This window comes from Indicator indicator, chromosome 2, assembly GCF_027791375.1.
Source record: "Indicator indicator isolate 239-I01 chromosome 2, UM_Iind_1.1, whole genome shotgun sequence".
In the NCBI taxonomy this organism is placed as follows: Eukaryota; Metazoa; Chordata; class Aves; order Piciformes; family Indicatoridae; genus Indicator; species Indicator indicator.
Window position 1 is genome coordinate 51,450,465 of NC_072011.1, and position 25,007 is coordinate 51,475,471.

At 39.5% G+C, this 25,007-nt stretch overlaps 1 protein-coding gene across 1 annotated transcript; it reads left to right on the forward strand.

Moving 5' to 3' along the window:
* The first annotated feature begins 1,428 nt into the window (after nt 1–1,428).
* Nucleotides 1,429–25,007, forward strand: RCOR3 (REST corepressor 3). The gene is made up of 12 exons (XM_054392419.1): nt 1,429–1,570; nt 2,185–2,241; nt 7,356–7,433; nt 8,970–9,022; nt 10,730–10,891; nt 11,251–11,375; nt 12,788–12,866; nt 15,479–15,697; nt 17,324–17,401; nt 18,061–18,118; nt 23,659–23,900; nt 24,324–25,007. The coding sequence occupies exons 1-12, from the start codon at nt 1,429–1,431 to the stop codon at nt 24,666–24,668; spliced, it is 1,638 nt and encodes a 545-aa protein (XP_054248394.1). The 3' UTR covers nt 24,669–25,007.

Genomic DNA, 25,007 nt, shown 5'->3' on the forward strand with positions numbered 1-25,007 from the left:
TCTCACTGTAAGAAAGCAGCTGTATCATTCCAGGTTGTGCTCTTATATGAATCAATCCATCAATAACCTTGGGGCACACAGTTCTTCACAGAGAGAGTGGTTGGCCATTGGAATGGGCTGCCCAGGGAGGTGGTGGGGTCACCATCACTGGAGGTGTTCAAGAGGGGATTGGACATGGCAGTTGGTGACATGGTTTAGATAGTCATGAGGTTTAGGGTGACAGGTTGGACTCGATGATCTTTGAGGTCTCTTCCAACCTTCTTGATTCTATGATTCTGTGAATGGCTGAGATACCATATACTATAAAGAACTGTGTCAGATAGTCTTAGCTAGAATATAAGACTTGATTATAACACACAGCAGTAGTAACTTTAAGTTCATATTTTCTGGTTTACACAAGGATATCAGACTGCCATTTAACATACCTTTAACACATACATAATGTATAGCCACAATGACGTTAAATGTATTCACACAGAAACAAACCAGACCAAAGCACCTCTGGATTAAGTAACAAGCCTGTTACCAGCTTGTAACTCAGCCTCTATTTGGAGACAGCCTCAGCCTTTTTCATCTCTTAAATCCTGGATACTTTGCTATGAACTGGATGATACGCGCATGAAGAAAAATCAGCACTGCTTCACAGCACTTAGAACCACCTGCAATGCTGTGCCGGCTTCCCCGTCCTTTCAATCCCTTCACTCTGACTTGACCCTGGCTTGACACGCCCCCAAAAGCCCCGTCTGTGCTGGCGGCCCCGCCCGAGCTGGCTGGCAGGGCCGGCCCCCAGCCATGGCCGGCATCAGCTTACACGGCCGGGGTCGTGGCCCAAGGTGACCGCCCTCCGGTTCCGCTCCGCTGCTCCACCTGCACACTGGCACAACCCCACGGCCAGGCCCCCGGGGCTACCAGTGCCCCATCATAGAATCATCTTCCAAACAACTCCCTCGCTGCGGCCATGGCGGCCCAGCACCTTAGTCACACCGTACCGCCCTCTCCGCCGGGATCCCTGCGCCACCGGGGGAAATAGTTCCCTCTCGCCTTCACTAGCCAAGGGAACCTCCCCGGCCCAGCGGCGGAGACCCCGATATCGGCGTGGCCGGAATCCCACTACCGCGCTACCGGAGTTCTCCCAACATCCCCATCCCGGCTCTGCTGGCATCCCCGCCCCCTCGGCTAGATCCGGCGCGGAGGGATTCCCGGGGGCTGCACAACCGCCAGGGAGGGGGAGCGCGGTCAGGCGGGAAAGGGGGGGGGAAGGGGGGGACGGAGGGGGGGAGGAGGAGGTGCCGGCACCGGGGCGGCCCGAGGGGGGGGCGGGGAGGGGGTAGCATGGCGGCTCTATATTAATTCCCCCCCCCTCAGGAGCCCAGGCTGTTGCCGCTCTCCCCCGACACCCCCCCCCCCCCCCCCCCGCCAGACCCTAACATGCCGGGCATGATGGAGAAGGGAGCGGAGCTTTTGGGGGGCAGAAGCCGGGCAGCCCCCAATGGCACCAAGAGGAGCAGCCCCTCCAACGGGCACTACTCGGAGCCGGAGAGCGGCGGCGGTGACAGTGGAGACGAGCACGGTGCGAGCCTGGGGCCGGCCCCGGGCCGCCCCGCCAGTGGGGAGGGTGGGGGTGGCGGAGGTGGCAGGAGGGGCGGTGAACTGAGTCGAGCCGCCTCCCCTTTCCCTGCGCCGGTGTCGGGGCGGCGCGGGTGCTACTGCCGCCGTTACTCTTCTGCTGCCGCCACCGCGCGTCTGTACTGCGGCGGGCCGGGCCGTAGACGGGAGGGGAGCAGAGGGGAAAGGAAGCAGCGGGGAGCTAGTGTGCGCACAGGAACGCGCGGCGCGGCCCCGCGTCTGCCGGGCGGCCCCGCGGTGCTTAACGATGGGGAGTGTCTCCTGGGAGCCGCTGCTGCCGCCGTCCCCATTGTTCCGCTGAAATAAACTCCCCCTTCCCCCTCCGGCCCCCTCCCCTATGGTCGTCGGGGATTAATCCGAGGCGGCGACGGGCGGGGTGGCGGGGGGGGAGGTGGCTTGTTCCATACGGCAGCGGCGAGACGGCGGGGGCTCCCGGGCGGCGCGTCCGCCAGCCCGCCCGCCCGCCACACGGCGGTAGCCTGGGACGGCGCCTGCCCGCTCCCCGCCCCACTTGGGGACACCCTAGTCGTTAATTTCTCTCCCCGCTTTGCGTTGCAGATGTAGGAATGAGGGTCGGAGCAGAATACCAGGCGCGCATTCCCGACTTCGAGCCCGGTAAATAGCTTTTCAGCTTTAACCTGACGTCTTGCTGCCGCCGCTCCCGAGGCGGGAGGGATGGGTTGGGTGCTGGCGGGCGGGGGAGGGGGTTCGGCGCTCTCCTGGCGGCGGCAGCGGGGTTGCATTTATTTTGCTTTTAAGCCTTTGTGTTGGTGATCCGGTGCCGGCGGCGGGAGGCTGGTAGGGGCAGCCTTGTACTCTCTGCGCGCTCGGGGTTGGGGGTGAGGGGTGGGGGCAGCGCTGTGGGAAAATTTCACTTCGTTATCCCCCGTGCTGTAATGCCCGATGGGAGGCGGCGGGGCAGGAGAAGATTGGATGCATTTTTGGTTTTCTTTTTTTTTTTTTAACTTTTTTTTTTCTTCTTTTTTTTTTTTTTTTTTGGTGGGTGCCTCCCCCTCCTTAACCGTAGCCTACCTAATATATTAGTAAGACGATTTACAAATATTCGAGGAGGGCTGATGGATGTTGCCGGGCAGGGGTGGGAAGAAGTGATGCGCCCTGCCGGAAGCGGAGGGACGGGGCTGCGGGCTGGAAGCGCTGGGTAGAAGATGCGCTTGGTGGGAAACTCCTGCCCCGGTTTTGTGTGCTGTAGTAACCTCGTTAGACCCGCTCTTGCAGGCTGAGCTGCTCTCCTCCGCCTTCCTCACCCCCAACCTCTTCACCCCCCCTTCTCCCAAGCACCGCCCCGAGGAATACTGGGTACGCTCGCATAGCCTGGTACTCGGTTTTAGCAAGTTAATAGCTAGAATGCTATCTTGCTTTACTACAGTGAGACCGTAGGAGCGTTGATGCGTTTTGCTGTAGTAGTCAGATGAAGCCTATCTACTTTCCTGTTCTCCAAACAGGCTCCATTGGTGTCAGATGATTTCCTACCGGAAGAGGATTGGGCCAGAGCTTCTCTCATAGTGCCTCCTAAAGCGGGAGGGAGCCCCTCTTGATGGGCACAAGTCCCCATAGGCCAAAGAAAAGGCTGGGGGAAAGAAAGGGGGAGGGTGGGATTAAATGGATGCACGATCTTGGCATAAGGAAATGCCTTTTCCTTTGAAAGGAGCGTGTAGTCTAGGTCTCTTTGTTAATAAAACTAACCGTTTACACCCTTTATTTTTACATTGCCTACACAAGAATAAACGTAAATAAAAACTATTCAACCTGCAGACTGGGTTTGTTTCTCCTATAGGCCACTTAAATTAGAAAAACGTATAGTGTTTGTTTTTATTTTGATTAGAGCTCTCTGCCCCTCCAAGGGAGGTTCTGTGGTTTCTGTTTTGTAAACTATATATGCAATAGTATCATTGCATTTGTAAGAACTAACTTTATGCTCTTATAACTAGGTTGGTTTTGTTTTTTTTTTTTACAGCTTCTAAGTATTCCTGGGGGGTGGAACATGCTGTGGTACTATGAGTTCAGCTAATACTTGTTTCCCCAATAACTGGGATTAATGTATTCTCCTTTATCAATTGCCTTACTGATGGAAATCTTTCTTTAAGTCTTGTGTAAAGAGGCATAATGTATAATACTTTTCTTCTTATTAATCTATTTTGATTACTAGGGCAAGAAGAGAGTAACTATTTTTGAAACACCTAAGTCTTACAAATTTTTCTCATAAGAAAAAAGGTCTGTAAAAGTACAATATCATGTTAGCAGATTGGTCATCTGAGAAGGTCTCAGTAAGATCTCATGCTTTCACCTGACTTCTTTTGGTTGGTGGTTTGTTTTTTCTGATGAGTTTGCAGGCATAATTTCTTAGAGGAACTTTGTTAGAGTAATGCAGGACAAAAAGCGATGCTCTTATCGCTATGTTTAGATTGTCTTTCTTTTTGTTGTGGCAAATACTCCATTATTCCTATAGGTTTGTATATGTGGGCATAGGTGCTAATTAATGCTGTTTCTTCTGGGAATTGTTTCAATGCTTTTTTTTTTTTTTTTTGAGTGAGAGAGTTTAGGAGATACTTAGAATGTGTGTTTATTTACAGTACTTTGTGTTTTCCAGCTCCCTTAAATAGGTGGGAGAATGGAACTAAAATTCAGCACTCTAGTAGACACACAGAATACTAAAATGAGTAGAATAAAACAAATCTTTTGGCCTCCCTTAGCCTGTGGTGCAAAGTATTTGTAAGCAATGCTGTATGACAACACATTGAGGACCAAAACATTCATCATTAAAGTTGTGATGGCAGTAAACTTTTCATCCTGAGTTCATCTATGATTTTTTTTTTTTAAATAAAAAAGTGAATCAACTGTTAGTATCTCTTGGGAGAATTAGTTTGTATTTGGAAGCAACAATTACAAGTTAGTTTAAACATGCTCTTTCTCACCCCTTTCTCCCCATTCCCTTTTTGCAAGCAAGCCTACAGATAGAGCTGTAGATAAAACAGCATTTTTGCCTCTGGACACTACTGCAATGAGAATTTTTAACACTGCAGGAAAAAAAATGGTTTCAATAAAATAAAAATCTTAAATTTCTGGCCCAATTTCCTGAGTTTATAAAGCATCAACTGTATTCCAGATTTTTGTCTCCTCATGCTGTTTTTCCCATAGTACTTTAATCCTGAGGTGAAATAGTTTCTGCTTATACTTTCTGACCCACCTATAGATGTAGCAGGCAGGATTTTATGAAGCTGGGTACTATTATATTGTGGCCTGTTTCCATACTGTTGTGTCATCCACACATAAACTGCTAGAGAAGTTTTACTCTACTCAGATTTGGACTTCCCCAAAGGCTTTAGTATGAATATTGTTTACATTAATGCTGAAATCTTTATTTTTTCATTTACCCTCCTCAGTCTTTTCTGGAGTGGAGGCAGCTGTCAAGAGGAGTATTTTATGCTTTTTAAGGCCATTAATGGAATTAATTTCTGTGTATGTCCTTAACTCTTTTTCCTCTAATCTTTCTATAAGAAAACACTTTCTTAAATTGAAATTATTAAATGGTATGGTGAAATATATAATGTTTACCATTCCATGCAATCTGTCTTTGCATTCCCCAATTTATTTGTGTATTTACTGATTTTTAAGATTTTCTGCCCTTTGTTTTTGAAATTTTGTTCTTCCTGTTAGTTTCCCTGTTTCTGTTCCTACTTTCAAGCTTAGTCTTAAGCAGCTGATAGTACTTTTAGGTTGCCATGCTGCTCCACAATACCCCCCATAAAGTCTTGCATGATTCCAGATTTCATTATACTCTTGGTACTTGAAGTTGTGTGCAACAGCATCCCAGTGTAGCTAGTCCAATGCTAAGATGAAATTTACAAAGTGCCAGTTTGCTGATACAGTTTCTCTGTTTGGGAAGCCTCGTTTTCTACATGGTACTTCACCAGTAGATGAAACACAGGAACATTTTCTGAAGTGGCTTTAATGTGGGGGTTGGGCAGTGGGATGCTTGTTATATTTGAGGTGTAGCTCATGATCTTTCTTTTTCTTACTGCCTTACAACCCTAATAACAGTAGATCTTGCAAATAAAGGTAACGTTGCCCTTTAGATACTACACAGGTTTGGGTTTTTGTTAGTTTGTTTTTTCCTGAGTAAGGGGAGTACTGCTGACTTGAGTACTTGAGCAGTATAAAATGAACATTTCTCATAAAGGTATATCATGGTCATAGCATGGAGATGAAGGGATCCCTGTACTGTAGCTGTGGACATCTGTGTTGAGGGCAGGATGCCTTCCTTCAGGCATGTGTGTGCATCTCATCCTTCGTCATCCTTGCTTTCCATTTGGCAGTGTCAAGATGACAGAACAGAAGCAAGTTGTCTGATTTGTGCTGGAGAAACCACACTGCTTCAAAAAGAGCTGTTCTGGTGGGAGCTTCTTGAGGGTAGCAGTTCAGTAGGAAAGTGTTACTGCATACATGATCTCCTGCAGGTGCGAATGATAGGACTCTGAAACTTAAGTTTACTGACTTCAGCACCTAAATACTCAATACCTGATGATACCCATAATATCCACTTGTCTGTAGGTGTCTGTCTGATGGCAGACAGGGAAAAACGAGGATACATTAATGTTAAGACATTTCTTGCTAGTGGTCCCGTTTTCTCATCTCTTGGTTGAAGCATGGAATACAGAGTAGCAGTCATCTACTTGTGCTAAAACTGAGTGAACAAGAGCAATGTGCCTATAGCATGTTTGCATTACTCTTGTGAAATGTTGCATTCCTAATTACTAATAATGTCATGGGTTTTTGTTCTGATAATGTTATCCTGAGAAATTTGTTCTTATATACCAATACCTGTTTCAGAGTTTAGTACTGCTTATGCCTCAAAAGTGGTACTTAGTGAATGTGCATTTTAAACTTGTTACAGAGTTTGTGATGCATTTAGGTTATCTGTCTTATCTCATTTTGGAAGGCCCATGAATTCTCTTAGTTTTTCTAGTTAACTGCTTTTTAAGTTCATAGCCAGAGTGGATCTAAAGATTGCAAAGATGATAGCAAATACAAAACACTGTCAAGCTAAAGAGAAGAGCAACCAAAAAATTACTTCTACACCTAACTACTTTCTACAGCCACACAACTTGGCTGGCTATGCATATCAAAATTACATGTCTATGAAAATCCAAACTAGAGAACAGAATTATTCCTGGCATGGTTGTTAGTATAGTTCCTTGCTGAAAAGATCAGGGATGGTGACTGTGTTCTCCCTCTATATCTCTTCTTTTAAGGAGGCCTAACTTAACATGGATTCTGATAATCCTATGATAGTGATACATGTTGGAGTACTAATAGACAATTGTAACTTCTGGAGGACTGTTGCAACACAAATACCTGCAAAATTTGCATCCATGTCAACTTTAACAATGCACTTTAATTGCGGTAGCTAGTATCCTGTCTAATATCCACTTATGACTGAACTTCATAAGATTAATGTTTTAAATTTAGCCGTTTGATGTATTGAGGAAATTGTGTGGCATTAATGATTTAAAAAGATATATTTTTTTTTCCTTTGTGACCAGCACCTACACACACATATTGCCCTTCCACCCCCCCTTCGTTAGTAGCTGGGCTGGACTTCTTAATACTGTTATATTTTACTAACCTGTGAATAGTTGTTCTCTAGGTCATTTTTATACATTTTGGGACTTAATTTTTTTATTTTTGTTTTTTTTTTTTTTTACTTACAGGTGCCACAAAATATACTGATAAAGATAATGGAGGGATGCTTGTATGGTCTCCATATCATAATATTCCAGATGCCAAGTGTAAGTCCTTCCCTGCTTAGGAATTTGGATGCTTAAATACAACTGAATGTTTCTTTTCTGGTGTGCCTGTTTGTTTTTGACTTTACACACAGTAAACTGTTAAATTAGTAAATTAAATACAAAGCTTCTCTCTTTTTTTTATTTATAGAACTCCTGGGAAAGGAAAGATCACCTTCTCTTATTTTATAGTTAAGTCTTTGCTTCAAATCACACTGCCTGTGTTGTCTCATCATCAGTGTCTGTGAAACCTTTACTTATGAGTAAAAGACTATCTAAACATGAGGAACTTGCAGCACTAGATTTCTGGGAGAGGGAGTTGCCTTAGATAAATTGAGAAAAGATGTGTTGAGGCTCAGTTCAAGGGGAAATTGTTGCTGTCTTATCAGGAAAAACTGAGTGTTTACTCCCTTCCAATGTGACCTGAAACACAGAAGTCATCTGACTAAATGTGATCAATTTATCTGTTCAGTGTAGTTTAAACCTGCCTCCTGTGTTAGAATTTCCCATATGTCATGTAGGGGAGTAAACTATGAGGATGCAGTTATGAGAATCTAGTCCTCAGGGCTATTTCTACCAATTACCATTAGTTAGAGGTTTGTGTTCCTCTATGTTGGAGGGATCATACCTTCTACTACAGCAGAACAGTAAGAAATAAAATACCCTACCACTATGTGTGTTAAACACTTTATTCATTCCTTTAAAGTATAATCCATTTTTGCTGCAATAGTTCATGGCAAGTATACCTCTGGTCCTTTTGAATAAAGAGGATGTAATTGTTTCCTTTCCTCAACCATGCTTCCTTTCAGCTTCATTTATTTGCCGCTTAACTGTGCAGTGTAGAAGGTGAATTGGAAGAGTTTTTCTTGAAAAATAAAAAAGTACTCACTGAAGAATTAGTAGGACTTAATTGTACAGTGATGGAAAGTTCAGCTCAAAGCTGGCTCTGGTATGGCCAAATGATTTAAAACATACTGTACTGGTGAATTTTACTACCTAATTATTGTATTTTCATGTTCTCTATTGAAAAGTGACTTCCTGCAATGATGAAAATTAGTGTTGGTCAGTGAAAACTGTATTAATATCAAAGATATGCATAATCATTGATCTAGGATCTCTTTACATTAATCTTTAACATGTTTGGAAATAAGAACAATAGAAGTAATTAAATTTAAAACTAACCCAGGTGTCTGTGTTCTTAGGAGTGGATTCAAATAAGACATAGCCTTTCAATAACCAGATACACTGATTTAAATAAATTATGAGCTTCTTTGGCTTTGTTGTAATAAAAATGTGAAAGCAAGCTGCTTTTTCACTGAATTAGCTTGTGTAAAAAGTTTGTGAAGTTAAATGTTGGATTAAAGACAGTGGACTTATTAACAAAGCTATGGATGTATTTAACATTTTGGAGGACCTGGGCCTATGCAGTGTATTTAAAGCATGGGAAGATTAGTTTCCTATGTTAGATGCCTAATTCTGTGTCACCTTATTGTAGAATTAAAAGTACTTAAGAATAATTCTGGTGTCACTTTGTTACAGTGGATGAATATATAGCAATAGCAAAGGAAAAACATGGATACAACGTGGAACAGGTAGGTGCTATGAAATAAGAGTGTTTATTAAAGTTGGGGGTTTGTTTTGTGTTTGTTTTTTTTTATGTTGAAGTACAACACAGCTCTTTTCTCCCCTCCTGCCCCTTTTACCATTAATTAACACTGTTTCTCTTTAGGCACTACAGCAAACACTGCATTTAAATGGATCTGCAATATAGTTGTGCTCTGGATTCTCCGCAAAAGATTGAGCTCTTTGTTTTCATGACATGCTCAGCTTGTAATGTGCGCTTTAGAAAGGTTTGGCATGTTTCTTGATACACTGGGCATGTCATGCAATTGTGTCTATATTTCATAGAATTTCTTAGGACAGCTGCTTACAAATTTCATGTTTAATACTGTAATTCAAATACAGTACCATTTTGAACCACTAATTGTGTTAGGGGCAGCACTGGAAAGGTTTCTTGCATATTAAAAAAAAAGAACAAAACCAAACACCAGAAACAAAACAACCAAAAAACAAGCAAACAACAGCAATGATAAAAAGAAAACCCAAAACACCACAGAAAAAAAGGCAAACCAATTTTGAGTGGTTTTTGGTTTGATTTTTTTTTTTCTTTTTTTCTAAGACATGAAACCAGACTCAAATTCTAGGTTTGAGAATAACAAACAAATTCACTTTATAAAAAATAACTTCCCATAGAAAGTAGAGGATAAAACTTTTCCTGGTCTGTGCTTAGTCCTACTGTACTTTGGGGAGTTTTGTTTGTTTCTTTTTTTTTTCATTTGTGTTTCTTGTTTTGTTTTGGGGGCTTTTTTGCCTGTTTTTTACCTTGGTTTTTTTACCTATTGAAAAAAAATATTGGTGTGCAAGTAAAAGCAAGAAATGACTGATTTTTCAAAACTGTTTCTGGTACAAAATATTCATAGACTGTTCATAGTGCTTGTCACCTGTCATTTCAACAAGAAAAGAAGTTTGTTATGTCCAGGTTATTAGAAGATGTGAAATGAGGGGTTTGGAGAGCTTATGAACAACTTGGTGATCATGCGTGCAGAGTGTGGTTGAAACTAAGTGGATTGCGTTTCCCAGTTCCCATGTTAGACTTGGTATCCAATCTGTCATTGATTCTCTGACACGAAGTCTAATCAGCATAGAAGTCTTCAAGATTGTCAAGAAATTAAATTATGTAAGAAAGTGTATTTAAATTTCCATTCTTTATTAGGTGCACATGACATGGAATTGGCTGTCCTGTGATTTGTGGATTGGAGAGTTGTAGAAAGACTGCTCTCACTTTGAACTTTCAGACTTGCATTTTGGATGATCCTCTGGCTGCTGAAAAGTTTGGTTGTTTTGTTATTTTTTGGTTTTCGAGTGGACTGGTAATAAAGGCCTGAAGACCTATAAGGAACTGTGTAGGTGATACATATTCATAAAATAAAAAAGCAGGTCAAATTTGAGCCTATCAGCTTAGTTCATGCTGCTTCAGAATAACCGCTGCCATGCCAATGTTAAATTGTCAGCCTTCATACCTTTAATAAAATACAGATGTGTCCACTCAGATGTGTATCGCCTCCAAAGAGAATTTTGTACCCTATAGTACATAGCCAATAGAATTGTCAATACATGTTGGAACAGAGTTCTGATATTAAAATCTTATTCTAAATAAATAAGTTGCCTTTTTTTATTTGACTTGCCTCAACATTTTAGAAAGTTGACTGAATCCAAAAAGGGACTATTTCTTTTCAAAGGCTCTCGGCATGTTGTTCTGGCACAAACACAATATCGAGAAGTCCCTTGCGGATCTCCCTAACTTCACTCCTTTCCCTGATGAATGGACAGTTGAAGATAAGGTCCTATTTGAACAAGCGTTTAGCTTCCATGGAAAGAGCTTTCACAGGATCCAGCAAATGGTAAAGTAATATTTTAATTAGGAGCATCATTCAGATGCACTAAGAGCAAAAGCTCCTGTTGTGCTAAAGTTTCATGTCTGTTTCTGTGTAAAAGCTTCAGGAACAAACTTGAATATAACATTTAACTTAATTTCTTCATGTCTCTTGTATCTGTAGCTCTTTTAAGAAAAAAAAACTTTCCCCTTCTTTCCCCCCCAACTTTTGAAAAATATATGTGAAATACACCCCTCATTTCCATTTCATACATGCATTTAAAAATATTTGGCCAAATATTTTGGTTGTAAATAGAACAGTATTATTATAATCTTAGGTAGAATTTTAGTTTTAGAAAGTATTAATATGTTAATGAATTCTTCTAGCTTCCGGACAAGACTATTGCAAGCCTTGTAAAATACTACTATTCTTGGAAAAAAACTCGCTCTAGGACAAGTTTGATGGATCGGCAGGCTCGAAAACTAGCAAACAGAAATAACCAAGGTGACAGGTAAGTTTTATATTCTGAAGTAGCTAACCAGAGATTGAAGTCTTTCTAGGTAGAGATATTAGAGTAATTTCCAGTTGTTATGTTTCACCATGAGTAATGTTTTTAGCTTTGATTGTCTGTGGTGATGTCTCCGCTTTTAGCAAGCGTTTCGGTACCTCTGCTTTTGAAGAACTGTATCACTGCAGTTGGAGTGAGTTGTAATAACACACTTGAGTGCTTCAGTTGATAACTATTGAAACAAGGGTTCAAAAAAAAATCTGGTCTGGCATTGTAGTTTAGAAATAATGCTTTATTCGAGAAGCCTATGCTATATTGCTGTGTGAGGAGGAGAGTGTTTTTGTGGGTGTGGGGGGTTTTCTGTTTGGCGCTGTTTTTTTTTTTTTTTTTCTTTTAACTATAATGGAATTAAAAGTGGAAGACCAGCTATTGTAAAATGCAGTAGCAATTAGAGCACTCAAGTGTTGTCTTGTAACAAAGCTTTATATAAAAATCTTACTTTAGGAGACTTAGAACCAGTCAAAGAGAATTAGAGCTTAAAATAGGTTTAAATTGTCTCAGATAGGAGGGAATGACATTTCCCCTAGTTATTATGAAATTCAAATTATATTGTACTTAGTGTACTTGAGCATTAACTTGTACTTTTTTTATGTGATGTCATAAGTTGAAAGTATAATTAACATAATCATGTTTATATTGGGAAGTATGATTTTATATTTCTGGAAAATGGCCTAGGTAGAGCAAAAAGTTCTATTTAATTACATATTATCAAAAAGAACTCCTGAAATTCATATACTTAGTGACTCTATAGCTGAAAATTAACAGAAGCAAATCAATTTACTTCTAATACAGCATTTTGATGTAGGATTTTCTTGTAATAATTAGAAAATTTTATCATGTTTTTGCATTGATTCATTCAGAAATTATGTTAATGACTGGATTTGACAGGACTAAAGTAACTTATGTTTTCAATGACTTCTGTTTGATTAATTCAGCTGGCTTGTTCAGGTTGTTTTTTTCATCTGCTTGTTGTGGTGGCTTCAAAATTGGTCTGTTAACCTTTCACTTGCCACATTAGTTTTATTTCTAGTCTTGGTATAGTTGACCATGTAAGTGTTCATGCTGGCACAGACAAGTTGAATTGAAGAAAAGTGACACCCAAGTGTTTTGGCAGCACTAACAGAATTGCTTAAAGTAACTTTGAAACTACAGTTCAGGATTGCTTATCATCATAATTATTAGAATTTAATAAAGGAAATATGTTTGTAATACCTCTTTTGAAAGCTACAAGTATTTCTGAGATGCTCTATACTTCAAGAGAAGATACTTTCAAGTAGATAATTGTCTTACTCTGATAGGTATTTGTGTATGGGGGTTAAAAACCCCAAAATGACCAGTCTCTTATCTGTCCTCAGTGATGATGATGTAGAAGAAGCTCATCCAATGGATGGAAACGATAGTGATTATGATCCAAAAAAAGAAGCCAAAAAGGAGGTAACAGATAGCTTAATGGTGAATGTCAGTTTGTTTTCTGCAAATGTGTTACTGTCAAAAGTAGGACTTGCACTAAGAAGGTTTAGCTTGCAGTGTGCTGAAGCCACAGGTGATCAAGATCTTGACAGCTTATAATGGAAATTTTTTGTTTTTTCCTGTTCTGTGAAAATAAATGCATCACTCATTACCTTCACTATTTACTAAGATATTGCATGGAACTTGGTGAAACAACATTCCTTTTGCCTTTGTTTTGCTAATGTTTACAGTTCCACTGGTTGTAAATTGCTGTAATCTAAATGTTTCTTTTGCATTTTAAAATTAAATTACATTTTACAAGAATAACTTTTTTGTTCTTTCAAAGTCAGGGAGGTTATGCTTCCACTAATATGCGACTTGAGATGCTTTCCACTAATAAATGTGAAAGAAAACTTACTTGTAAAGCTAACAGTAAATGTTCATCAGAGGAGACAAAAAAGTGCTGTTTCTGGGATATGTTCAAATTTTGAGGTTCTTTTGGTAAACTTTAAGTTATTTAGGAACAAGAATAGGAAAACACAGTTAGGTATGTAAGCGTTTGATTCTTTCCTTTATCAACTTCATGTTTTAGCAACTTCCTTAAAATGGAAGAGTTTGTGCTCCTTGAGAACATGAAAGGAGAGGTACTTCAAAACCTCAGCATTCCCAAGAAGTGGTATCTAGGATTATTAATCAAACTTTGCAGTTCTACTAAATCTGATACTGAGACCCATTGGTTTTGATTCCATTTTCAGCTTTTCAGTAACCTTTTATCATTTAATGGGAGTATCTCAGAGAAAAAAAAAAAGACAATTATAATTACCCCTGAACTGTGAAAAATTGTATTTTTTTTAACGTGCTGCAGTATGTTTTTAAAATGGCACAAGTTATAATAATGAATCTTTATAGTTTTCATTCTGTTGTGGTAACAATTCTTGCAGCCTGTTGATTGAACTTGCTGCCAAAGTCACCTTTAAATAAGGTCTATTTTGTTCCATTTACTTTCCTTGGTTATTGTGCAAATCACTACATGCAGTCCAGAATGAAAGTAGGGTGTTCATAGACTGCTAGGAACAGGGCAAATAAGTTTGTAGTTTCTCATGAGCTGTGTGGACCTACATGAGAACTTCTGTGATCTAGTATTTCTGGTAGGATTTCCATACTTTCACTTCCAAAGCAAAATATAAACTGAGTAGGCTACTTAAACCTGCAGAGTGATGGAAACTTTCTCTTACCACAGAAAATTAAAATTAGCCAAACATTCTAACTTGGCAAGACAAAAGCTTAAGATAATATTTTTACTTTAAATCCAGATTGAACGGAAAGAACTGCAATTTCATACTGAAAGAACAATGCAGAACAAGAAAAAAAAAAAAGAGGTATAAATTGGCCCAAAGTAAACTGAACTTTAGGATTTTTAACGTTCAAAGATGTCAGGCTTTGTAACCACTTTCCAAGGAAGAGCAAATATCTTAGGAGCTTTTAAGATGGCCTCTATGAAGTCTATGGACTGGATTAAGATGTTACTTTAGCTGGGAAGGGAATTTGTCAGAAGGTCAAGCACAGTAAAGCAAAATACTGTTTGCTGGTTTGTCCTGATGTCACAGAACATGATAATGGCTGCTGCAATTTGTTGTTTTCTCCACTATGATCAGATGACTACCTCCTTTTAACCTGCATAGATGCCAGCAGAGGGGAGCAGCAGGGAGCTGCTTGAAGTAGCCAAAAAAGACTAAATCCCATTGCTGTCTTGGTACTAAGCATTGTTTTCAAGTGGAAAATCCTTACAGGGAAAGTAATTTTTATTTCTTTTCTCCTGGTCTGTAGGAAACCTACCAGGTTGCTCAATGGGAGTCACATAGTTGCAGACTAGCTGTTGTGCAGCAATGCCCATTGAAGATAAAGCATAATTTTTTACGTTTTCAAACATATTAAAACAGCAGTTACAAAGACTTCATCTCCTCTTTATTATCCTTTCCACTCAAATTCAACCAACAAAGATTTAGGCTTCTAACTTACCTTGGATTTTTATGATGACTGCAGAACTATGTCCATCCTATCTTTCAAATTTCCAATCTCCTGAAGCAAACAGCATTACCGCTTTCCACAGGGTCCTTGTAGCACCGACAAGTGTCAGCTGCATTCTTGCCCATACTGGTTGACTTCCTGTCATTCTTTTTAGCTGATCTTCACCTGAGTTCTTCATATCTGACCAGAAAATAATGTGTAAATTACTGACTACTTGGTTTAAACATGTAATATTCTTTATTTTCTGCACATGTAAGAGCTTCTTGATTTGCCCTTTTTTAGAGTATCCAGACTGTGATTTCTATAAAATTTAGTGTATTTTCAACCATATTTAAATTAAAAAAAAATAATAACTGACCTTTCTAAGACTAATGTAGGCACAGCTAGCAAATGATTGGTATGCTCCATTAGCTCATCTACAAGACTTAGGTTGGGTACTACATGCAGAGGAGGATGTTAGCTTAGGTTTTCTTTGCCATAATATGACACTATACTGCAATGTGATACTTTAATAAAGTCATGTTCAAGATACTGTTATTCTTTAATTATTTATTTTTTGTAAATTAAAGGGCAATAATGAGCAGCCTGTTCAGACCAGCAAAATAGGTCTGGGTAGAAGAGAGTATCAGAGCTTGCAGCATCGCCACCATTCTCAGCGTTCCAAATGCCGTCCACCAAAAGGCATGTACCTGACCCAGGAAGATGTGATAGCTGTTTCCTGTAGTCCCAATGCAGCCAACACAATTCTTAGACAGCTGGATATGGAACTAATCTCATTAAAGCGACAGGTACCATGGGTTATTGGTCTTGTTTTGTTTTCATCTTAGATTGTTCTGATTGTAATGATTTTTGAAGATTATCTATGAAGATTCTGAAACTTCTTTAATGTGAGTCTTCCTAATTTTATTCCACAGTTCCACCAGAAATGCTGGACACTAGTTGTCTATCCAGCTGTTCTTTGGTTTTTATTATTTATGTTCCTCTGCTTTGGTGGATAACATGAAGCAATGACTTCCTTTGAAAAAAGAAGTGGGGGTGTAGGGGGTCATATGGCATGAAAATAATGTTAGAGATTTAGGAACAGGAGAAAACCAAACACACTTTTTCTTAATTTACTTTGAAAGTATTTGTGTAACAAGTGAAAATAAGACCAATGAATCAGAAGAAGTTACCTTTGTTATGCTTAGAATTGTATCTGTTTTTCTCTATGTCCTTCCCCACATACCATGAAAGTACTGATGGGGAAGAAATCATGGGCCTTAGGTATTTTTTTGAATTGACAAGACTCCTACTTTTTACTAAATTTAGAAAAGCTTTGTAGTCTTCACCTTTAAGAGGACAATTGCCTGCATCCTTTGCATGAATAAGTTAGCTTGACAAAGTTGAAGCACAGAATCTGTTCAGCTTCTAAGGGTACAGCAGTATGTGCATGCTTGCTTTCTAGGAACAATGGGGATACAAAGTCAAAGCTTATCTCCTAGAATTTCTGCCTCCTTGTAGATTGCTAAGAGCTGACATATTGCAAAATCATGGAGTGAATGAAGGGTTTCATGGGTTTTTTGCTCCCTTATATTCTTTTACAGGAGAAATATGCTTCTTTCTGTCACAGCAGGACTCTGGGGCTAAATAGCATAGGTGGGTTTCACTCTTTAGCCTAAGTGTAGGTGAGTTACAGCCTTGAGGCTGTGTTTCTCTTTTTTTTTCTTGCAGTGATCTCAGAGGCGAAGCCTTTGGAATCTCCCACTGAGTTGTCTGCTTTTGTGTCCATACTTAAGAACTATTGTAATAGCTATGCACCATAGTATGCAGAACTGCTTTCTTACCTATGTTACCTTATGTGCATTGCTATGAGGTTTAAATGGTTAATGGATATGGAATTTGGAAGTTCTCTCCTTTTTATAGACTAAGATATTTTATTTAAATATTTTATTTTGAAGAATGACCCTTAAAAGAAATCATGATGATCTAAGGCAAATAAAAAGCAATCTTTCAGAAGAAACTAGCTGGAAACATCTCACAAATCTTTTTCCCAAAGTGTTTTTTGGAGAAGGAAGAAGCTAATGGTTGTGGTCCACCTCATTTAGATTTCTAAGAACCAAGTTTTATGTCTGGAATATTCTTCATTCCTCTTCAAGAACATTGTCAAAACTTGCTTATGTCCTACTTTTAATATTCCTGCAGACAAACTGTTCTTTTGAAAGACTGGCTTAAATATTTTTCTCTCCATAGTAAACTGTGCTGTATTTTTTTATTTATTTACTTATTTTTAAACAGTTAAAAGTAGTGAAGCCTTAAACCATAATATTTCTCTTTCTGACTTAGGAGGTACACTTGTGGCAATCCTAGTGAAGATATATGTGTAAAGTGACCAACTTTCTTTGTGGAGCTGATTAACTTTGTTGTTTTTGACCAAGGTTCAAAATGCTAAGCAAGTAAACAGTGCACTTAAACAGAAAATGGAAGGCGGGATTGAAGAATTCAAACCTCCTGAGGTAAATCAGAATAAATGTTAGAATTTGTGGCCTTGCACTTACATTAGGGTAAGACAGAGAAATATTTTGCTTCAGTATTGTTTGCATTCTAGCAGCAGGTTAAACGAGTTGAAATTGAGTCCTGATATGATCTGATTTTATTTTTTTTTTCTGATGTGAAAGTAGATAATGTAGACTGCTAGTAGTTCATTCTATGTTCTGTGTGAAAACTTGACTATATATACATTGGGATATCCAAAATTAATGATCTTTTACTACTGAGGTTCTCTTCTTGCTTGTTTTAAAGGCTTAATATGAAATATAATATAAATGCCAAACGCTCCAAACACCAAGTCCTAGATAAATTAGATAAATCTAACTATAAACTCACTTCCCATCTCCATAAAGTTCCCTAGCTTGTGCTTAAATTATGGTATAGCTGATATTAAGAACTGCAGTAAAACAGAGGAAAAACTATTGATGTCATTCTGAGCTCAAATCCTTAAATGCTATTTCCTCCTCATGAGAGCAATCTTAAACTATATGCATATTACTTATAAGCAAGAGATTTTTACCTGTGTTGCAAAATGTAGTGCAGGTAAAACATGCTGTGATGCTTATGTATTTTGAAGCTGTTTAAACATTTTAATGATTTTGTGCCATTTTTCTAACTTTACTAGTCTAACCAGAAAATCAATGCCCGTTGGACCACAGAAGAGCAGCTTCTTGCAGTACAAGGTATGTTAATAGTAGTGACTTGAAATCTGATGCAAAGGATTTGAAGTGGTATTCAGGCTTGTGTTTATATTTCCCTATAATGAAAAGCTGAACTTGCAAGAAGGTCACTGGGAAAGCAGCAAAACTAGTGAGAGTATTTAGGGCATTCATTCTAGCAACATGACACGAAATCTTTGTTACCCATATTGAATCTTGAACAGAAAAGCTAAACTGGGTTTAACAACTGTAATAGTACCAAAAAGTCCCTTCAATCTTCTTAATCACCTTACATGAATTTCTCTGAAGTGGAAGATTGATGTAATAATTTGAAGCACATGCTTATATTCTGTATTCATAAAGCAGAAAAAATCTGAAGTCAAAATACTTTACAGTTACTTTTCTCTGTTCACGAGGGAATAAAAGAGCAGGTACCTACCCTGTGGAGGCCTTCTCGAAGAGTTTGAAGCTGGATATGGATGCTTGGCTAACATTCTTACTGGAGGAAAAAAAAGTTTCTAGTAGGCTATTGATACAGCTAATGCGCATTTATGTGAATGAAAACTGACTCTTGTTTTGCTTTAAAATGCACTGCCTATTCAAGGAACATGCAAGGGAAGTATCTGGAGAGCCTAATGCTATCTTGAGGATAATCTATAGAAGTGAGTCAATATATAGTTCCTTTTTTAAGATAATAGAATTAGCTCAGGTATACAGATCTACTTTATTTCTCAGTGTTCTTCATCTTTCAAATGAAAGACTAGACTTCAGTATAAAACCTACAGCTGGATAAGGATATCAGTGTAAAGTTGTCAGGTATGCCATACCTGAAAAGTTATTAGCCAGATGACTCAACCTAAAGTTAGGTTTAATTCGATGGATGAATAGAAGTGCTGAAGAGGCTGATAAGTCTGAAGTCACACCTCTCAACTTACATGCCTCACACTGGTATGTGCATCTCCAAATCATTTTCTGTTCTAAGTTCATCTTGTCATTACTGCTAATAACCTCATTTTTATTTTGTTCCCAAATGCAGCAGAAGGAGGTGCTTATCTTTAATATGATAGACTAATAAATAGTAGTCTTGCTGGACAAGCGAGGAAAATCCAGGTTTCTTTGTGCCTGCTTTAGGATGAAAGGATACAAACTGTCTTGCATTTCAGTTTAGTTATTATAGCTCTTACTAAGCATCAGTTTGGAAAGTGGTAAGAATGCATTTAGCTGTCCTTAAGCTATGGCAGTATGTGAATGACAAGGTAAAGAATAAAACTGGAGCACAGGCAAAAGAGGACAAGGATTGTTGATGGCTCTCTGCAGAGGAGTCTTCTGGTCAGTTCTCTAGGGAATGCTTTGTGTTTCTAAGGGTGGTCAGCTTCAATACTTCAGGGTGGGGTGAGACCTGGAAGAAATATATTCTCAGTGAATTTGTATGTACTTTTTTATATGTGCTGTTTCCTTGTTAGACCTCTTCCTTTGCCACTGTATGAGATGGGTAGATAACCATAACACCATGAACGATATATTGCTATTATCCCTCCCTCATCTACTGCCTGGTAGTAGAGTCTCCTTCCTGGAATGGGAGTATTGCAGGTTTTAGCCTGCTGTCCCTCAATCTGAGAACCCTGATGTCTTGCTTCAAAGTAATTGCTTGAGCTAGTAGACTTGCACATGAAGGAGACAAGCTGTCTTTTGCCCTAACTTTTTAGAAGAAAGTAGCCATGGTTGCAGTACTAAAACCTATCATAATGTGTTAGGCTTGAACTTGCAAGTTAACTTGAGCATGGAGACATTTAGTTTATACATTTAAAATAGATTTATCAAACGTATTGATATATTTTGACATGTGCTTTTAATAATTTTGTAGAAAGCATAAGCATAACCAAATGGGTGGCACTCCTGTGATTTGTTCACTTTAGTTCAGACATTAAATCTAGTCATGGAAATCATAGCAGTATTCTGCAGTAATATAATTTTGATACTGTTTTTCTTAAACATTAAAATCTTGTTATCTGTGAGCTCAAAATAGTGGCAGTAATTAAAGAGGGGATGATGAAAAAACCCACCTTAAAATAGAGCTGAGTGTGTTGTCGTAAAAGCAGTGTGGCTGCATGCAATGGGCTTGTGGACTCAGACTTATGCCAGTCTTTTGCAGTATAATTTATTATGTTACTGTTCAAATTTCTGAACAGTTACTGAACGTAATGGGCCAGTTAATTACTTGATGGTTTTTCTTAAGCTACAAACTTAATTTATGTATAGAAGTGTGTGAGTACAATCAGGATCTCAGCTGTATGAAAATTGCAATTGCAAAAATGTTTTGGACAAGTCTCAAAACATTTTAATCAAGAAGCAGTGCATAACTTTCATGGAGTTGCAGTGGAAAATAGTTGGTACAAGTGGGATCTAACTCTACATAAGGTAGTTGCCAAGAGCACTGCAATCCCATCACAGTGAAACTGCAGATCTAGTGACCCAGAGGTTGCCATTAACTGTTTCTGCCTCATTGTGGTGCTGTATTGTATTGCTTTGGACCCAGGCTAGTGTTTTGTGTGCCTCTGTGCTCACTGAGCTGCACAACATAAAGTGGCATAGGCAGCATCAAACTTGGATTTACAAGTTTCTCTGAGTTTCAAGATGAAATATTGAGCACACACATGTTCAAGTGCGTCTTTGCAACTGAGCAAAGTTCTGAAGAACTGGAAAGATTCCCATGATCAAGGCTATTTTCAAGGGATCTGGAAGAAAGATACTCACACATGTGAAGATACACGGTTTTCAGCTTTGCTTTTAGCAACCCATTAAATTTATTTTTACTGAATACCAGATTAAACACTTTAGAAATAATTTGATGTTTTGTACAGAATTCATATAAGGATGTGTAAGTCGTGTTTGAAAGGCTTGGTGGGTTGCCATCAACTCTTACAGTTATGCCAGCACCTTATTCGTAAATCTTTCGTTTGCATGCATTGAATACAAAATGAGTAGTGTTGTGTGTAGCTAAACTAAGGAAATGTTATTTTCTTTAGGTATTTATTGTAGCTGAAGTCTCAGTAAAGGCATGATACACTGTTTTCACGTTGTTTGGAAACAGGCTTTAAGACTTTTTTTTTTTTTTTTTGACAACTTAAGCTGAAGTTAGCCAGCTGGGCCCAGTCATTTGGCAGATCAGGGGGAAGAGAGAAATAATAGACAGCATAGTAGTAAAGGCTGAAATCACTAAGAGTCCAAATTAGTTTTCAAACAAAAATGTACTTTTGTTCTGCTGGACACTTTGTTCAGTTGAGTTTTACAGGATGCTAGATGTGTTTCAATGGATGTTTATTGATAACTTTAAATTACTAAGGGTGGTAAGAGGAGGACAATCAAAGAATATTTAAACTCTGGTGAGTGCTTTGTGGGCAGCTTTTAAGGGGTGTAGGTGATAACCTTGTACAACTGACAAAAACGCAGAGTCAAATCTCTTTGTTCCTGGGTATGTGCCCTCCCATGTGGCTCTGCTAGGTCCCTTTGTTCTCTTTCCAAGGTTCTTGCAGTCAGGATGGTTGGATTCTTTTGTGTGCCCTAGAAAAGTTCTTAAATAATGTAGCTGGCTCTTGACAGCTGAAACATCAGCCTCAGCTACAGAAATTGTTACTATCCTGAAGCTGAACTTTTCTTTTAAATTGCATTGAGTGTGCATTACCATATCAGAAGTGCCTGTTAATGAATAAAGCAGAAAAGAGCAGAACAAGCTGAAGGTCATACTCTTCACAATGAAGTTGAGATGGAACGTAGCTTTCAGATTTGAAACAACTCTCACTTTCTCAATCCTTTGCTTCACTTTCTGAAATGAAGCATGAAATCTGGCATAAATTTCTTCTCCTGTAATGAGACAGAGTGCCTGTCCTTTAAGCACTACAAGCTGTTCTAAATGAGTTCAGTTATCATGAGCTTCACAGAAAAAGTAAAATTGTAATTCACTCATGCATAGCTGAGAACAAAAAATGAGTCTTTTTTTTTACTCAGTCTGGAATAAAACTGGTTTATTTCTTTCAGTCTCCAAACCTTTAGACACTTGTGATCAAAAATATACTTTGTGCAGCTAAAAGCTGTTTTCTGGGATGCTGGAGAGTTTGAAATTTTGTTTTCTTAAGCAGGAGAGAGAAGAAACTGGATCCAAACTCTAAATACAACAGAGAAAAAAATCAATAAACTTCAGCTTATCATTCCAATTTTAGGTTACAAACTATGGAGTGCTGCACTCAAGTTTTTTGCATGTAGTTTTAAAATTTTAAGTAGTACGTATGTGGATTTCCCTATGAAGTATTGTGAAGTGCTTGTAAACAAAATTGACCTACTGACACCAATATGAAGATGAATGAAAAGAATGATGCAAAGATGTTCTGTCATTGACTTCTTGCTGATCCTGGAGGCTTGTGCTGGACTGTCTTGTAAATGACACCAATAGCTTTTATTTACTTGCATTCTCCAAGGTCATTGTCCCCAAATCCCAGATTCTTCTACCCAGCTCAAATGGTGAAAGTGTTAAAAATACTTTGTCAGGTGACTGCTTGCCAATTGCTCTTTGTAGTCTCAGTGGAGCATATTGCAAGTACAGGAATGTGACTTATGGAACTGTGCCCTGATGTTCTGCCCTGTGCTCGGTCCAGTAGCAACTGCCCTGTGCCACTCCTGCTGCACAGGACACAAATATTTGTGTGCAGGCAGCATGAAGGGAACATGCAGAAGCTGTCAGTGTTTGTGGCTTGACATTTCTAGTGTTATACCCCATGTCTTAGTTTAATGCAGCATTTTCCCTACAACACAAGTGAGGGAAAAGCAACACACATAAAAAAAGACTTCTGGGTTGAGATAATTGGGTATTTGCTCAGTAAAACTTTTTATCTTAGCCTATTTGCAGAAAAAGCACAGCAGAAAGCACCAGCAGCAATCATAAGCAAGTGAGCTAAAATCCCAAGCCAGGGAGCTACTCCCCATCCCTCCCTGTCCTGCTGCCATCTCACTGGAAGAGAGCCAACACCCAAAAACCCCAGAACTCAAAAGCAGCAACAGGAAGAGGAAGCCTCTCACATTACATTGTGAACTTTGAGCCCCGTAATACTTTGCTCCAGCCAGCACTTTCATTTTGAAGCTGTCATGAGGCAGGATGGTTTTGAATAACAGCAGGTTAAAACTCAGCCTGTAACACCCTATTTACAGCTGTACACACATGCTCAGTCATCCTCCCTCTCCTGTCTTGAATTAATTTGGGGCTTCTGCCCTTGCTGTACGCACACTAAAACACTTTGTCCCTGGTTTTAGGTTGGGAGGCTTGGTGAATAAGCCAGGATCTTTAAGAAGAGTGGGTAATGATCTTTTAATAAAGTTCTTGATTTGTATGTTGATGGCTGTGCAATTAAAATTTGTTTTGTTTTAATGGAAACTGAGGCCTTCTCTTAGCTGTTAACTCCTCCTAAGTAGTGAGTCCTTCACTTGGAGGTCCCATAGGTTCTCTCTATGAATACATCACACGTAGCTGTGCCTGACTGATTCTTCACAGCTATGTTATTTACTTTGCCTTCCAGGTGTCCGAAAATATGGTAAAGATTTTCAAGCTATTGCAGATGTAATTGGCAACAAGACTGTTGGCCAAGTGAAGAACTTCTTTGTAAACTACAGGCGTCGGTTTAACTTAGAGGAGGTATTGCAGGAATGGGAAGCGGAACAAGGAACCCTGGCTTCTAATGGTGATGCTTCTGCTTTAGGGGAGGACACAAAAAATACTGCTAATGTGCCATCAGGGAAGAGCACTGATGAAGAAGATGAGGTGTGTTTTGTGTACCAGAAATAAGTAAGCATGGGTTGAGGAACAGCATTTTATTTAGTGATATCATGTAAGGTTAACTGGTGTGGAGTGGCAAACTGCATTCTAAAGAATGATGATGAGCTTGCATAGAACTTCAGCCAGTGTCATTAACCAGCTGGGAGCAGGACAGCACCTTTCATAATGATGATCATTATTTATTGTTAAAATGCAGTTCTTGTTCTAGAAGAAGACTCTTGCTTTGTAAATATTTTAGTTCTGTTGTCTATAATGTTTTGGTTGGTGATTTCTTTTCAGTAACTTCTGAGGTTTTTGTTTTGTTTCCTTAAAATGCTGTTTCCTGTGTAGTGGACAGTGGCAGCCCAACTGCATGGCATTGTGGCTGGGATGGCTGTTCATGCAGTCTTGTCTTTGTCCTTTGTGCAGGCACAAAGCACTCTGGCCACTCAGTGTTTAGGCCCTTCACCTCCAGCACAGGCACCTGCTCCAGCGCCTACCGCTCCCATGGCAGCTTTAAATCAGCCGCCCCCATTACTTCGTCCAGCGCTTCCTGCTGCTCCTGCTCTCCATCGTCAGCCTCCCCCACTCCAACAGCAGGCACGGTTTATTCAGCCAAGGCCGACTCTAAACCAGCCTCCCCCACCACTCATCCGCCCAGCTAATTCCATGCCTCCTCGTCTCAACCCAAGGCCAGTGTTAACCACCGTCAGCGGCCAGCAGCCACCCTCGCTTATTGGAATTCAGACAGAATCTCAGTCCACGCTGCACTGAAGAAATAAGCAGAATTATGTTAACTCCTACATTTGAAAAAAATCTATCAATGTACTTTTTTTTTTTCCAAACAATGAAGGGGAGAAAAAAGCAAGCCTTCACAGGTGTCAGACCAGTTCTGCAGAGGAGCAAGCTAATGACAGAACCACATGAATGACCGCCTGTATAAAAATATTTTTATGTCGAAGACATGTACAGCAGAATAATGCCTACAATACAGCCCTCCTCTATACGAGTAACTGTTGAAGGAAGCTAACTTCTTAAATGAATAAATGTTCAACACACCAAGATTTTGTTTAACTGATTTTTACTCTATTTATTTTATTACAATTCTTTGTA